Source organism: Mya arenaria, chromosome 12 (assembly GCF_026914265.1).
Source record: "Mya arenaria isolate MELC-2E11 chromosome 12, ASM2691426v1".
Classification (NCBI taxonomy): Eukaryota; Metazoa; Mollusca; class Bivalvia; order Myida; family Myidae; genus Mya; species Mya arenaria.
The window spans coordinates 26,711,748-26,727,510 of NC_069133.1; the positions used below are offsets into that span (position 1 = coordinate 26,711,748).

At 35.1% G+C, this 15,763-nt stretch overlaps 2 protein-coding genes across 2 annotated transcripts in view; both read left to right on the forward strand.

Annotated features, from left to right (window-relative positions):
* On the forward strand, nucleotides 1-15,154 carry LOC128211805 (stAR-related lipid transfer protein 7, mitochondrial-like). The gene is made up of 7 exons (XM_052916877.1): nucleotides 1-490; nucleotides 2,259-2,413; nucleotides 2,744-2,793; nucleotides 4,235-4,345; nucleotides 7,092-7,139; nucleotides 9,634-9,856; nucleotides 11,463-15,154. The coding sequence occupies exons 1-7, from the start codon at nucleotides 105-107 to the stop codon at nucleotides 11,597-11,599; spliced, it is 1,110 nt and encodes a 369-aa protein (XP_052772837.1). The 5' UTR covers nucleotides 1-104; the 3' UTR covers nucleotides 11,600-15,154.
* The window catches only part of LOC128210574 (chromaffin granule amine transporter-like), a 20,290-nt gene continuing 16,146 nt past the window's right edge, over nucleotides 11,620-15,763 (forward strand). The window contains exon 1 of the mRNA XM_052914926.1: nucleotides 11,620-11,914. Coding sequence (XP_052770886.1) covers nucleotides 11,620-11,914 — 295 coding nt within the window. The remainder of the gene's footprint in view (nucleotides 11,915-15,763) is intronic.

The window sequence follows — 15,763 nt, forward strand, 5'->3', positions numbered from 1 at the left end:
TACACGAGGTTACCTTTCATAACGGTTTGACAGCTGGCGACGACTTTCAAAGACATTCGGCGAAATCGGAACCATTTAGTGCATTAGTTAGTGACCGATCAGAGATGTCAAATTTTAAGATGTTTTTTCACAGGTTCTTTCAGAGCTCCTGCCGCCAGTCACAGGAGAAAATGTTTGCGAAGTGGAACACGTTGTCCAGTTTAGCGGGTGGGGCATGGAAAAGTCAGTGCATGAAGTTTATGCAAGACCAAATGACAATGTTAAAGGCAGTAGGTTTACAATGTAACATGATTGCTGCTCACAGAGTGAAGCGTACCCTGCAAATCGTTCAGCTATATCGCAATCTGTATGGAAAGAAATCCCCAGCACAATTTTTAGAGAAGTTGTCAAGTCTTGTGAAAGCAAATCCTCAGGAAAAGATGTTGTTTCTGTTAGGAGCTGCATTCTTTGATTGGAAAGGAAACCGGGTGTCAGAAACAGATATGACAAGGTATAATCACATGGAAAACTCGGACATGGTGAAAACTGAAGGTCCTGACCGGATTTTTTTTTACTCTGTCAACACTAAATGTTTTAAAGTTTTTGACTAACTTGGCATTTTAATGTCATCTATTTTAACAACTCAAAAAATAAAACTAAGTATAGTCTTACCAGTGTTCGACACTAACGGGGTCCCGGGATCCCGAGGACACCAATTATTCAGGAGGGACACCTGAACTTCGAAGTCCGGTATTCCGTCGGGACACTTAAATTTTTGACTGATTAACGCTAAATATCAATAAATAAGTAGCATTTAATTAATTTATTACCTAAATTCGGGCTCCCCTAAATTTCTTGACAGCACATGTCAAAACGATATTATTAATTATCATTATCAGACTCATCAAAGCGAAAGTATAGCTGACTATTTGACAATAGTTACGTCATGAATCTATAGATAAACAGGTCATTTCACAAGGCGCATGCAGGTTAACGCTTCCGTTTTGTTGTTTACATTTTAAACAAGGTCAGAGCTGACAAAGATTTATTATCGGTAAAATACTTATGTGGAATTGTTTTGCTTATGTGTCAGAACCGCCCAAAAAGATGCCAACTCTGGTGATACCTTTTATATAATATGATACGACCTTTGAGTATTTACAGTAACATTTACGACACAAAAGAACAGCATCCTACATTCAGCATTCTGTGTTAATTGGCATTCAACTTATCAATATTCTTTGTTAATTTTAAAGACATATATTTTATGCTTTGATAAAAAAATAATGAAATAAAATTTGCAGGGTTTTATTCATTAATTCAATCAATTTAAAAAAAATTATGACTTTTTGGCGCGAAAATTAACATGTATACACAATTTTTGGTCGTCTGCTCTTCCAGTATGCACTACGACTGTTGGGCAGTCTGATTGATTTATCAACAGCTCTACTAAATATTGATTGGAGTTTTCACAAGCCAGATGTAATATTCCTACAGTTTCTTAATGAAAAGCACCGACATTTGACAAGACCCTGAACCATGATGTATTTTATGCGTATTTTCCAAAAATCTAAAAATAGTAACAACATCAAGTTTTTCTTTACATTTTATCCATCTCTGTTTTTGACTGAAAACAAAAGGGACTTAGACATTCTCCCGCTTTTGAACCCAATCTACCAACTTAGAGACCAAAATATACCTCACTGCCATTCAGTGCTACTAACCTGTCATTACATGCTGCTAATAAATTTATAATATGGTGGTGTATACTTGCATTACAAATTGAAAAGTAAAAGGATGTTGAATTAATATTAAAACAGGCTCAACAATGAAAAAAATGTAAAAAGTGGAAGGGACTCCTAATTTCAGGAAGGGACACCTGATTTCAAATGTTGGTGTCCCTTCGAGATCCCATGGAAAAATGATTAGTGTCGACCCCTGGTCTTACGCTTAATTTTATTATTTTTGATGATTTGGAGATTTATCAGTGAGATAAAAATGTTAATTCACTGTTTGAAACAGTGAAATAACAATTTGATATATTCACTGTTATGAAATGTTAGCTCACTCTCACTTTTAAATCCAATTTAGGAGCATAGAGTAAAATGTAATTATTTTACATGTCATTTTCACAAGAAAATTAAATCATTTTTTTTTTTTATTTTAGGAGAAAATTGATATGTTTACTGAATGAATTGAAAGAAAACAATAAATCATAGATGCTATATGACCACAATGTCTCTAACATTTAATAGATCATAGATCCTTATTGTCTTCAGAATTGAAGAAGACTTGAGACCATTCTTTGACCACAAGATTGCTGATACGCCATTCCATGACAAGTCAGGAGATGTATGGGAGTTGGTCTTCAACAAGGAAAGCTTCAAACTGTGGAGATGTCCCGTACCTGGTACATCGCTCTACAAATATAGAAGTGAGAGTTTAATTGGTTGTATTATATAAAATAACATTATATAGTCAATGTATGATTTACAGGCTTTGTCATATTTTACACAACCTTTTTGTTTGGGCTTATTCATACTTTTCTTGAGTTTTAGAAATAAAATTTATCAAAGCATCTTCTGAACTGCCCATAGAATGCAGGGAATGAAACACTCAATTTCAAAATGTTCAGGAAGGGGGGCTGGAGGGAAATTTGAAAAATGACTCATGAACTCGGATTAAGTGCTAGTTTCTATTCTTTTTTAAAATGATTTTAATGATAGTTAAACACATTGTATTTCATCAATCTGGTTTTTTCCAGTACATGGCTCATACAAGGATATTCCAGCAACAGCGTTTTTCAATATTCAGGTACTGCAAATTATGCATTATTATTCTATTTTACATTCAATATTTTGAAATGAGTGTGAGTAATATCAAAATAGCACAGAAGAAATTTAAAATTCTAGTGATAAGCAGAGAAATATGTCATTCTTGCTCTTCAATTTTTTATCACTTTTAGTCATTATCTGAGGTTTGTTTCCAGTACAGGCAAAACCCGCTATCTAAAAGTTTGACTGCTGGAAATTATTCGAGATAACAAAAAATTGATATAACCGACAAACAAAACATTTCTTGATAAACACAACATATTCAAAATAAGCTCAACATACCGGTTACCAGAACATTGAGAAAACAGAGTAGCTAGTTTTGACTGTATTTAATTTGCGTCTGCTGTGAAACATGACTTACACATAAGGATTCTTTTTTCTGGCGTCAACATTGTCACACATTTGATTCCAATGACTTGAATAGCTAGGTGTAGAGTCTTCATACCTGTACACCCATTGCTAATGGTCAGAAGATAAACCCTATTGATTTTGGGGTCAAAGGTTGAGGTAATAGTGACCTTCACTACATGTGTTAACAATGGGGAGGGAGGGGCGGGGTCCGGCCCTTTTTTGGCTCTAATTCGGCCCCATTCCCCTTCTGAAAAGTATAAAAGAAAATCCTCTACTGAGGTAAAAAAAAATCCCCTTAAAAAAAGGAGCTTTGACTACTTAACAGCAAATGAAGCAATATACCAGTAATGCAATTAATGAATATGTTGATAGGTTTGTTGAATAAAAGGTTTGAAAACGAGTTAAATTTATATTATACATGAATAATGTGAGTATTTTTCCACTTTTTTTGCTAAAACAAAGCTATTTTTTTCTATCAAAGAGCATGCCACCTTTCCTGAAATAGTGGAAAAGATCACTGGTATATCAATCTGAGGCACATTAGAGATTTTTAAATAAACCAGATAAGCAGACAAGCAGTATACAATGTACATTGACATTCATGATTCAGGGTTATGCCTAAAGGGACACAACAAGTTGAAATCAAGTGTCCCTGCTTGAGGCCTGGAGTCCATTTAACCACCTGTGCTAAAAAATGTAAATAAAGTATTTTATTTACCATTGAATAATTTTCTGCTTAAATTTAAACTAATTTTGGGTTCCTTATTTACTTAATGCTAAAAAATGATGTACCAACAAAACACCGGACCTAAGTCTAAAAAAGGTTCTGGTGTCCCTCCTTGTAATGTGGTGTTGTTGGGATCCTGTGACGCCGTTAGTATCGAACTCTGTGAATCACATTATGACACTTATGGTGTCACTGGATCCCAATGAAACTTATCTGAAAGGATATTTTTTTAGCCTAGATCATTTTTTTGTCTCAGCCAATGATCTGGCTACTGTTTTTTCCCCTTACTGTTTGATCGCTATTTTGTATGCATTCATGTAACATTCTTGTATGATTTCACCAGCTGGACCTGGACTACCGTAAGCAATGGGACCGTCACATAGTGCAGCTGGAGAAGGTTGCGGAAGATCAGGAGACAGGCTCAGAGATTGTCTACTGGGCTACACATTTCCCCGTTAGTATGCAATATGCTTAGTATTTCTTTCCCCTTTTGTAGAGTCCTATTATCAACCGCATTCCCAAAGTAATATAGTCCGATTTTTTCCCAATCAATGAAAAAGAAATCCAAATTACAACAAAAATAATGTAGTGACGTTCACTCTTATTTTAATAGTACTTACATAAACTCTGTTGTCATTTTTCTAAATTCAACCAAGTTGTACATTTGGAAGTTATTTGGCATGGAATTACCCAATTTTCAGATTTGTGACAACTATATCAGCTGTGCTTATGTTTTATTTAATTAATTATCTGAGCACATCATCAAATAATTCATGTTTAAAAGTTAACAAAGATCTCATAAAGCATGTTGACAAAGTTCTGAACATTCGGCCCAATGATTCCCATAGCATCCCTGGTCTTGGATTCCCAGCCCTAATTTCTCGAAACTTCTTAAGCACGCTTAAATAGCTTATTTTATTAAGCAAAATTTCTTGCTTAAGCATGATTTAACTAAATAAAAATAATAAATAGCTAATTGTGATAAGCATACAGATAATTTCCTTTTGAAGTTCAGCAATTCTTAAGAATGTAAATGTGGCACAAATTATACCTTAACAAAAATAGTGAACTTAGCTTAATTCTGTTATAAATAAGGGATTTAAGATGTTTCAAGGAACTGGGGCCTAGTTCTTTCTGAGGTAGGGTTCTCAATAAGTTTCAGTTGAACTATCCCATAAAGTAACCGACCAGCTACTACGCATTTTCCTTAACAATTCACTTATTTTTGCATACTTGAATGGGCCCAATTGTCATTTGAACCATCCATTATGGCTGCTATCTGGGGGGTTTTGAGAACACTGTTGAGGATGCATCATTCTTTAATACCCACATCATCAGAATGCATTTTTATTTCGTAATTTTACTCACTTGTCATAAATGTTATTCTTGGAATCTCAGCTTTTAGCTTAGGACCAAATGGTTTGGAAATATGTGAGTATAAAAAACATTCAAGTTGACTTTCGATTGAATCTCTGTACGTGTAGCAGGTTTCTCACAGACTAAGAAAGTACTTGGATTTATGCTGCTGGCTGAAACTTAAATTTGCTAAAAAAAATCCTTAAAACTACTTAAATTTTTATTTTGCCTTGAAAAGTGCTTGTATTTTCAGAAATAGTCCTTAAATTTCTTGATCTGCTCCCATTTAAGTGTCTGTAGTAAACAGTCCATCTTCCAAGAAAGATTGATCTTAGTGGATGCTTCGCTTGCAGCTCTTTGCTATTCTCTGTTGGCTGGTTGACCTCGAAAATAAGCACAAAACAATGTATATAAAATTGCATAAAAGTCTTTATTAATATCAGTTGGGCAAGTCTGCTTTGAAATACGGCACAATGTTGGAAAAACATAAGACAAATATGCATAACAGTACCACCAGTTGTTCCTTGAAAATCAAATAAAGGTCCTTAAAATCTCCTTGAAAACTCCTTGATTGTTTTGCGTGTCTGGCTGTTTGAACCCTGTGTAGCCAAGTAAAAAGACAGAGTACTGCAGAAAAGGGACATGCGCGTGCTTTTGCAAGAATTGTTAGAATTTTGTTTAAGTAATATTAAGTTTTAACTGCCAGATATGTGAAGTGTGTAAATTTATAATTTTATTTAAGTTTTAAAGACTGGAAAATAAATATTTGACAGTCTGGAGCATTTCATTCTATGAAGGCAGAAGGGGTCACAATGAGGGCAGAAGGGTGCTCATGAAAAAATACAGGGTGCAGCACGCTTCCATAACCCTTCCATCAAGAACCCTACATGTAGCTTCGTTTTATACCAGGGAAAGAGTCGTAGGGATAACCAGCTTTAAAAGTAGAGGTCTACATGGAAATCGAAATAATCAATTGCATTTATAGAAATGAAGAAAAAAAACTACAAGCTGGAATACAAAATGATTTTATAAGAATGAGATTAGATCTCCCAACCTCAAATATATACATTAGGCTTTTAATTAAACCCAGTTTCTCTACAAGTTCAAGCTTGCTTTGGGCTTAGACAGAATTTATTACAAAAAGGTCAAAGACACCATTGTAACCATTGGTTGAAATAAGCACACTCCCACGGGCTCTTCACTGCTTAATGCCTTCAGACTTGCTCAAATTCTGCATTTTAAACAATAGGGCTTGTAAGAAAAAATGCCAACAACTTGTGTAAGATTTCGTGCATGTTCATCAAATCGTCTCATATTAATTGACTGCATTGATTTGTCGAAATGATTTTATTGTTGTTTAAAATGTACTATTTCAATATGAATCAAATGCCAACATTAAGGTTTCTCAAAATCTGTTACCTGTATTATTTTATCATATCTAGGCAAAGTATAGCAACGAAATTGGCTACGTTTGTTTTAAATGAAGAGTTAGTACATATATTTGTGTGGTTGAATATCCACCAAAACACCTTAAACAGAGCCACCTCCATCCCTCCTCCCCCATCCCCCCCCCCCCCCCCCCCCCCCCCCCCCTCTGCTTTAAATTACAGTCATTGAATATACATGTGAACTTTGAACACTTATCAATTAAACTTCACATGCCATGAATGTTTGCTTTATGACTATTCATCAATCTGCCTGCAGCTGAAGTGTCAGATGTCGTGTTTAAATTTTTGTAAAACCAGCAAGTCTGACTTACATGTAGTATAATGTATAATTGTATTTGCATATTTGATTCACAGCTTATTGACTTTCTTAATATAATCTTTCTTTATATATTTCAGTTGGGGATCCTGTATGATAGGGACTATTTGTATGTTCGGCGATACAAGGTAATAATGGTTAACATGATGAAAATCTATAGTCAGTAGCCTAATTTGTAATGGGAATTTAATTATCAAAATGATGTCTCTAACCGTGGTCAAAATTAACACAAGCCCGCAAGCCCTGCATTGGTAAAATGTCTTCCGGGCTTGCTCAATTTCTGAATGTTATATAGCAGGGCTTGTTAAAAAATTTGATGCAAAGCATTACCCGGTAGTATGAAAATTCAGGCTTGTTCATCCAAAAGTCTAATTTTGATTACTGCTCTAATACAACATATATATATGCGTGAGACTGAACACTCTGAAAAACTCTTCAAGTGGCAGAAAAGATGCTTGAAGTCCTTGACTTTGTTAAAAATCTAAATCATAAATTGATATTATCTAAGTTACATATTTGCATTATTTCGCTACATTTTGAAGTCATTAAACTTTAGGCTCTATTAAAAATGAACACAGTATTGTGGAAATAAAAATACACTTTTTTGTTATTTTTGGTATTTAAACAGGTTTAAGATTATTGAAGATACGACAAAGATCCCCTAGAGCCTGTTTCGTTAAAGGTTCTAAGTCAGTCTTTGCCTTAAAAAAATTTCAGCACTTGTCCTTTAGGGGCAGTAATTGAAGAAAACCACTTGCCCAAAAACAGTTTTACTTGCCCAAAATAACCAATTCATGCGTAAATGTACAGAAGCCAATAGTTGAATATAATAAAAACATTCAATCAGGATTTGTGAATTGTTGCTGAAGAAATTATGAAAACATAGGGATCTAAATTTTGGAAAAATGCACTTGCCCGATCGGGCAAGCACCTGGGAATTTTGACTTGCCAGAAACAGTATTTACTAACTTGTCCCAGTCTTCGGGCAACCCAGTTAAGACGGACTGAAGTCATAACTTTACAAATCTTAAACCTGTCAGGGTTCAAATTTAACTTTGAGGAGCACTCGCAAAATTTTGCGAGTGCATTTTGAGGCAACTCGCAAAATGACAAATCAACTTGCAATTTTATTATTTGCTTTATTACCTTATAATATTGTCTAATTAAAGTAGAAATTAACACCTAAGACATATTATGAATATTAAAAAGTATCAATCTTGAGTGACTCGACTACTAGAACTTGTTGATGGCTTATTCTATTTGGAGGGTATGGAAAGACTCGTCAGATGCTGGCAGCTTTTTGATAACAAAGCTGTCCAATAATTTGACATTGTTCACTTTGTATATTTACCCTCGTCATCGGGTAATTTAATACCCATTCGACAAGCACGCTACAGATTTCATTAGGTCTATAAGAATTAAAAACAATAAAATAATAAATTTAAAATAAAAAAGCAACAGTAAATGTAGCGTGGATACTTTGGACCATGAAATATATCGATCAACGAAGTCTGTTCATTTTGACAGTTGGGCGGAAATGTATTCAAAGGATGATGGGGTTTACATATAGTGCGCAAAGGCGCTAAATTTAGCCATTGATTGAGCTAGTTGATTACATCATTCGTATTTACTTTGTAGGAATGACGTCACCATTACGTCATATGTACTTCCGTTGTGTGGAAAATTCTCAATAAAAAAAAAATGTTCGTATGATTGATAGACATGTTTTCACCTGCTCAATACACTGTAAATCAAAAATATCATTATTCCTGAAACTATTATACCTTTAGTATCTATTCTTGCTTGATTTATCATTTAGAGTAGAGATTAAAGCATAAACCGCTGCCCTATAGTTGAAAGGTCATTTTGGAAGAACTGTCATGGTGGACGGTGCAATTTTTAGAGTTTGTTTCAAGTGGAGTGATTTTTCTTAGGAATAACTTGACCCCCCTTTTTTATTGGCTTAAAATAGCTTGAACTTTTAAGAATATATGTGGTTATCATAGCCTGCATTCGCTGGAAATGCCTTTAAATGTTGTCTAAAAATTATAATTTTACATTGAATTATATAGGGAATAACAATGGTGGTGTGTAACCTGTATTATGCACGCCTCGGAGCATCCCGGAAAGATTCGAGATATAACTCGGCCTTTTCCGTATTTGTTCTATTTTTGAAAACCTACTAGAGCGTGACTCCGTACTGTCTTCTTTATACCGGTAGTGTAAACATGCCACTTATAGGCTGTTTACACTCGACTACATAGCGGAATTAAGTTCATGTTTATTCTACTTTCCTTTTAACATTTTGTGGTCTAGAAAAAAACACTTGCAGAATTTTGCGAGCTTGAATAAAAGTCACTCGCAATTTCCAAATGTCGCTCGCATTTTGCGAGTATGCGAGTCTAAATTCGAACCCTGCCTGTAAAACCTGTAGGCAAATCACAAATGGCAAGGGGATTGTTTTTATGTCCTCAACATTAATACTGGCTTGAGGAATCAGGTGCCGTATTCATAAAACATCTTAAGTCATTTCCTATCTTAAGTCATTTTCCGAAGTTAATAACTATGTATGGAATACATTTGCACAGCCCTAACTAGGTTGACGCTACTGTCCATTGCCAGGTTGATCCTGAACAGAACTACATGATGTTGATGGCCAAGTCTGTACAGCACCCGCAGTTTCCCGAGACAAAGCAGTTTGTACGGGTGGCTGAGTACTCGTCCCAGATGGTCATCCGGCCACACAGCAAGTTTGAGGAGAATGGGTTCGACTATGTGATGTCCTACTATGACAACCCTCATCTATATGTTCCAACCTATATAATTAACAAGCTCACTCAGTCATGTTAGTATTGCATTTTTTCTGATTTTTTATTAAAAGTATTTTTATTAGAAGTAAGTGAAGGATCATCCCATTTCAATGAAACACTTAAAGTTGCACTCTCACCCCCCTTGAAGAAGTGGGGGTATATTCCTTTGCACATGTCTATCTAAAGGTCAGTCCGTCGGTAGACCAAAGCTTGTCCGAGTGTAACTCAACGATTCCTAGACCTATGGTCATCAAACTTAACATGAAAGTTGGGGTGACCAGTAGATGACCCGTTTTGATTTAAGGTATCATCGGGTCAAAGCTCAGGGCACAGTGACCTTTAACTGGAAAAGGCTATCAAATCTGGTCCGATTGATAACTCAACTATGGTCATCAAAAGTGACAATGAGGCTGGTCCTTACCAGTAGCTGACTCTATTGATTTTAGGGTTCAGCAGGTCAAGGTCACAGTGACCTTAAATGCAAAAAGGTTGTCCGAGTGATAACTCAACAATGCCTGCACCCATGGCCCTCAGACTTGACTTTGAGGTTGGGCCTGACCAGTAGATGATCCCTAGTGATTTTACGGGTCACTGGGTCAAAGGTTAAGGTTATAGTGACCTTGAATGCAAATAAACCATTCCTGAACCTATGTTCATCAAACTTGAGATAAAGTTGGGGTCTGACAAGTGAATGACCCTTATTGATTTTAGGGGCCATCAGGTTAAAGTCACAGTGACCTTGAATGCAAAAAGATTGTTCGAGTGATAAGTCAACAATATCTGCACCCATGGCCCTCAGACTTTACTTTGACGTTGGGCCTGACCAGTAGATGATCCCTTGTGATTTTAAGGGTCACTGGGTTACAGGTCAAGATCATAGTGACCTTGAATGCAAATAAACAATTCCTGAACCTATGTTCATCAAACTTTACATGAAGGTTGGGTCTGACAAGTAAATGACCCTAATTGATTTTAGGGGCCATCAGGTTAAAGTCACAGTGACCATGAATGCAAAAACGTCCAAGTGATAACTCTTCAATGCTTGCACCCATGACCCTTAAACTTGACTTGGAGGTTTGGCCTGACCAGTACATGACCCCTTTTGATTTAAGAGGTCATCAGGTCAAAGGTCACAGTGATTTGAAGACAAAGAGCTAGTCTGCCCTGAAACTTGACATTTAGGCGGGGGGTGACCAGTAGATGACCCATATGGATTTTGAGTTCCTAGAGTCAAAGGTCACGGTCACAATTCATATATGTCATTAAAATTTATGTCATATTTACTTATTCCCTGCTACTTAGAGTAAACATGTTTATTCGCAAATATCAGTTATCATTTGAACATGATTAAAAAATGTACCATCTTCACACTTTGAATAGTCATTATCGTATGACTGCCTCAAAGGCAACAAATGTCAATGACATATCAGTTTGACAAACATCTCTTGTTTTGTCTTGGATTGAGCAAAGTTTGGCCTAAATGTTCGAAAAGCAGATAAAAAATATTTGGTGAAAAAACAACAACAGCAGCACTGCACTGAGTCATGTTTTTTTCTAATATTAATTTTGTTTTAATAGATTGCTATTATGTGCTCTAAATAGTGTCTTTAAATCTAATATGTGGTTTATATTCCATAACAGCTATGCCCGCGTTCCTTGAGGAGCTCCATGTTGCGACAAAAAACCTCGTGAAATCCCATGTGAAAATCCAAGATTTCCAGCATCAACAGGTGCCTTCCCAACAATCAACTAGGGAACAAATCAGAAACACATGCTAGCAGGAACCAACCAGAAACACATGCTAGCAGGAACCAACCAGAAACACATGCTAGCAGGAACCAACCAGGAACACATGCTAGCAGGAACCAATCAGAAACACATGCTAGCAGGAACCAACCAGAAACACATGCTAGCAGGAACCAATCAGAAACACATGCTAGCAGGAACCAACCAGAAACACATGCTAGCAGGAACCAACCAGGAATGTTTGCAAAGAAGAACCAATCAGAAACTCATGCAAGTAGGAACCAATCAGAAACAATTGCTAGCAAGAACCAATCAGAAACAATTGCTAGCAGGAACCAACCAGAAGTGTTTGCAAAAAAGAACCAATCAGAAACAATGCTAGTAGGAACCAACCATAAATGTTTGCAAAAAGGAACCAATCAGAAACACATGCTAGCAGGAGCCAATCAGAAATGTTTGCAAAAAGGAACCAATCAGAAACACCAGCTAGCAGGAACCAATTTAGGAAAAAATAAGAGCTAGCAGGAACAAGTCATCAACAAGTGCTTGCCAGAATGAATTAGAGCTACATGTAGCAGGAACCAATTGAACCTTAGAGGCTCAATGTTCAATTGTGAAATTGACACTGAAATGCTGATGTAGACACTGAAGTGATTAAATTAAGTGTTTTGTTGGTACATGAAAGTACCGAAGCATTTTAACTGTGAACAATGTGTTGTTTGATTTTTAATAGAAAATGCCATGTATGATGTTGGCAGAGTATGAATGTTCAGACACATTAATGCTGCACTCTCACAGATGGACCGTTTCAACAACTTTTTTTTTGTCTTAGAATGAGACAATTTTTGTGTTAATGTCTGAGAACCAGTGATATCAGACTGCTTACAAAGGATCTGATCGCAGTTTTTCATATTTACTCTTGAAAAAATGATGTTTTATGCCAAATTTTATTAGACGTTAAAAACGCTTTTAGTCACAAAACACAATTTGTGAACGTAAATATTATAAATACAATCTTATGATATTATGTCACTGGGTCTCAGATATTTACGCAAAGATTGGTTCATTCCAATACAAAATATATTTTTAAAAGAAGTCAAAATGCTCAGTCTGTGAAAGTGCAGCCTTAAAGGCCAATCAAATATTTGTGCCAAAACTACGGTTAAGCTAAGTTTTAAAAGGGACAGGGTACTCCTGAAGAGGGTGCTATATTCAAGTGAGAAAAGGGCATTTTTTTATAGGGCTGTGAAAAACTTCAAAATTGTGACATTTTCCTAGCCAAATCACCCACGGTACACATAGCGCAGTAATTTATCGGGATATTTGACAAAGCTGCCAGGTTAAAATCTTGTTACTAATTTAATGTACTAAATTTAGTCGGATTAGTTCTTATTTAAGACTTTTATCAGAAATTTTGTAATCACAAATTTAAGTATATACTCATTTATTTTAGCTTGATTGTCACGAAAGCTATTGGCTGTAGAATCACTCTCGAGTCTGTTTACTGGGCAGAAACCAGTTCTGTGTCCTTTTTGAGAGGCCATGAGGAAGTACCCCAAGTGGGGATCGAGCCCTAACCTCTTGGATGAGAGGCAGACACCTATACCACTAGACCACTCTCACCCCTGCGGAAATAAATCATAAATTTTTATGGCTCATATCAGCCAGCTTTCTGATTTTCATAACATCAAGCATTACTTTGCAGTATTATTATCTTGTTGTAAATAATAGGTTGTTGCACATAATCTTACATCATGTTCATAGTAATGTTTGTGTCGCTAGTCCTTTTCTGCGTGTATGTACAAATGCACTGCTTCGGGTGATTGCTCAGGTTTTTGTATAAAACACCTTTTTAGCGCGACTATTCGAAGAATAAGGAGAGCTATACTACTCACCCTGGCGTCGGCGCTGGCGTCACACCTTGGTTAAGGTTTTGCATGTAAGCACCTTTAAGTCATTATCTCAGTAAATACATCAGTTATTGCATTGAAACTTTGGATATGTATTCCCAACTATCTTACATACTAAATTAATGAAGTTAGATAACAATTTTTTTAATATAATGCAAATAATAGGCCTTTATTATTCGACTTAGAAATTCTGGTTAAGGTTTTGCGTGTAAGCACACATAGGTTAATATCTCAGCAACTACTTGAGGTATTGCATTGATACTTGATACAATGGTACTCAACCATCCAACCTACTAAATTAACCAAGTTAGATAACTCTAGTTTGCATTTAATGCAAATAATTGCCCTTTATTATTCGACTTAGAAATTCTGGTTTAGGTTTTGCATGTAAGCACACATAGGTTAATATCTCAGCAACTACTTGAGGTATTGCATTGATACTTGATACAATGGTACTCAACCATCCAACCTAATAAATTAATCAAGTTAGATAACTCTAGTTTGCATTTAATGCAAATAATTGCCCTTTATTAATCGACTTAGAAATTCTGGTTAAGGTTTTGCATGTAACCACATTTAAGTCAATATCTCAGCAAATATATCATGTATTGCATTGAAACATTAGATATGGATTCCCAGATAACACTTTTTTGAATATTATGCAAATTATGGGCCTATTATTTGACTTAGAAATTCTGGTTAAGGTTTTGCATGTAAGCACACATAGGTTAATATCTCAGCATTTACTTGATGGATTGCATTGAGACTTTATACAATGGTACTCAACCATCTACTTATATAACCAAGTAAGATAACTACAGTTTGCATTAAATTAAAATAATGGCCCCTTTTTCATTCGACATAGAAATTCTGGTTAAGGTTTTGCATGTAACCACTTTTAAGTCAATACCTCAGCAAATACATCATGTATTGCATTGAAACTTTACACATAGGCTCCCATCTATTTAACCTTCTTATTTAATCAAGTAAGATAACTCTATCTTTTATTATATATAATTTTTGCCCCTTTACTATGCGACTTAGAAATTCGGGTTAAGGTCTTGCATGTTAGCACACATAGGATAATATCTCAGCAACTATTTGATGTATTGCATTGAGACTTTATACAATGGTATTCAACCACCCAACTTAATATAATAATAACCAAGTTAGATAACTGTATTTTGCAAATAATGGCCCTTGGCCTTTATTATTAGACTTAGAAATTCTCGTTAATAGTTTGCATGGAATCACATTTATGTTTACATCTCAGCACACCATGTATTGCATTGAAATCTAATCTAACAGTGATCCGTGCATGTTTCGCCAAAACTTTTCAATCCTTATATTGAAAAGTGGCTGAATAGTCGAGCGTGCTGTCTTTGTGACAGCTCTTGTTTTATTATTAATTGTTTATGTGATATGTTTTTAAATAAAATTTAAAGTGGTTTGTATTCAGGACTGAATAAATTTTGTTTTGAGTAAATGATATTTTATTGTCACAATTTCTCTTGGATTGACTTGATTTTATGTATATGAGAATATTGCTTGTCAGTAAATATGCCACGGTGTTTGTTTTGTTTTGTATACATTCATGAAATGACGATATATATATTATATATATATACATCATGAATGTTTGTTTATGACTTATTATGTTGAAATATATATGCAAATAAATTGTGAAACATTTTAGGGTTTGAGTAGCATTAACTACGTAAAAAATAATTTCATGTGGTATACGGTACTCGAGTTATATATTATTCAAGAGGTGGCATCATAACAAACTCAATTATGCATATTTTTGTAGAATCCATCAATTTTTGACAAAATAATGGCCATTTGAATTTTTATTTTTTATCCATTTTTCTCCAAAATAGGTCAAATTCAAAACCTATGAATCCATCAATTTTTGACAGAATTATGGCCTTTTGATTTTTTTGGATTTTTATCAAGTTTTCAGCCAAAATAGCTTTACGTTTAAATCCTCTGAATTTCAGTAAAATAAATAATATTAAAGGACACACTTTGTTTATTTTTTTATCAATTTAATGCTCATTTCTAACTATCGGAGCTAAAAGATTTTTAGCAAAATATTTCATGATGATTTTTTTCGGATATTTTATAAATGTTTATTTTGAAGCATAAGCAAGCAATAAAACTTTGAGCCATGTTTTAAAAAAAATAAAACGGACAGGGTGTTGCAGAGTCGGTACAGGAACTACTGAAGACAAAGGGCACATTGTATTGTTTGTGAATAACTTGAAACATTATGCCTTGGGCAGA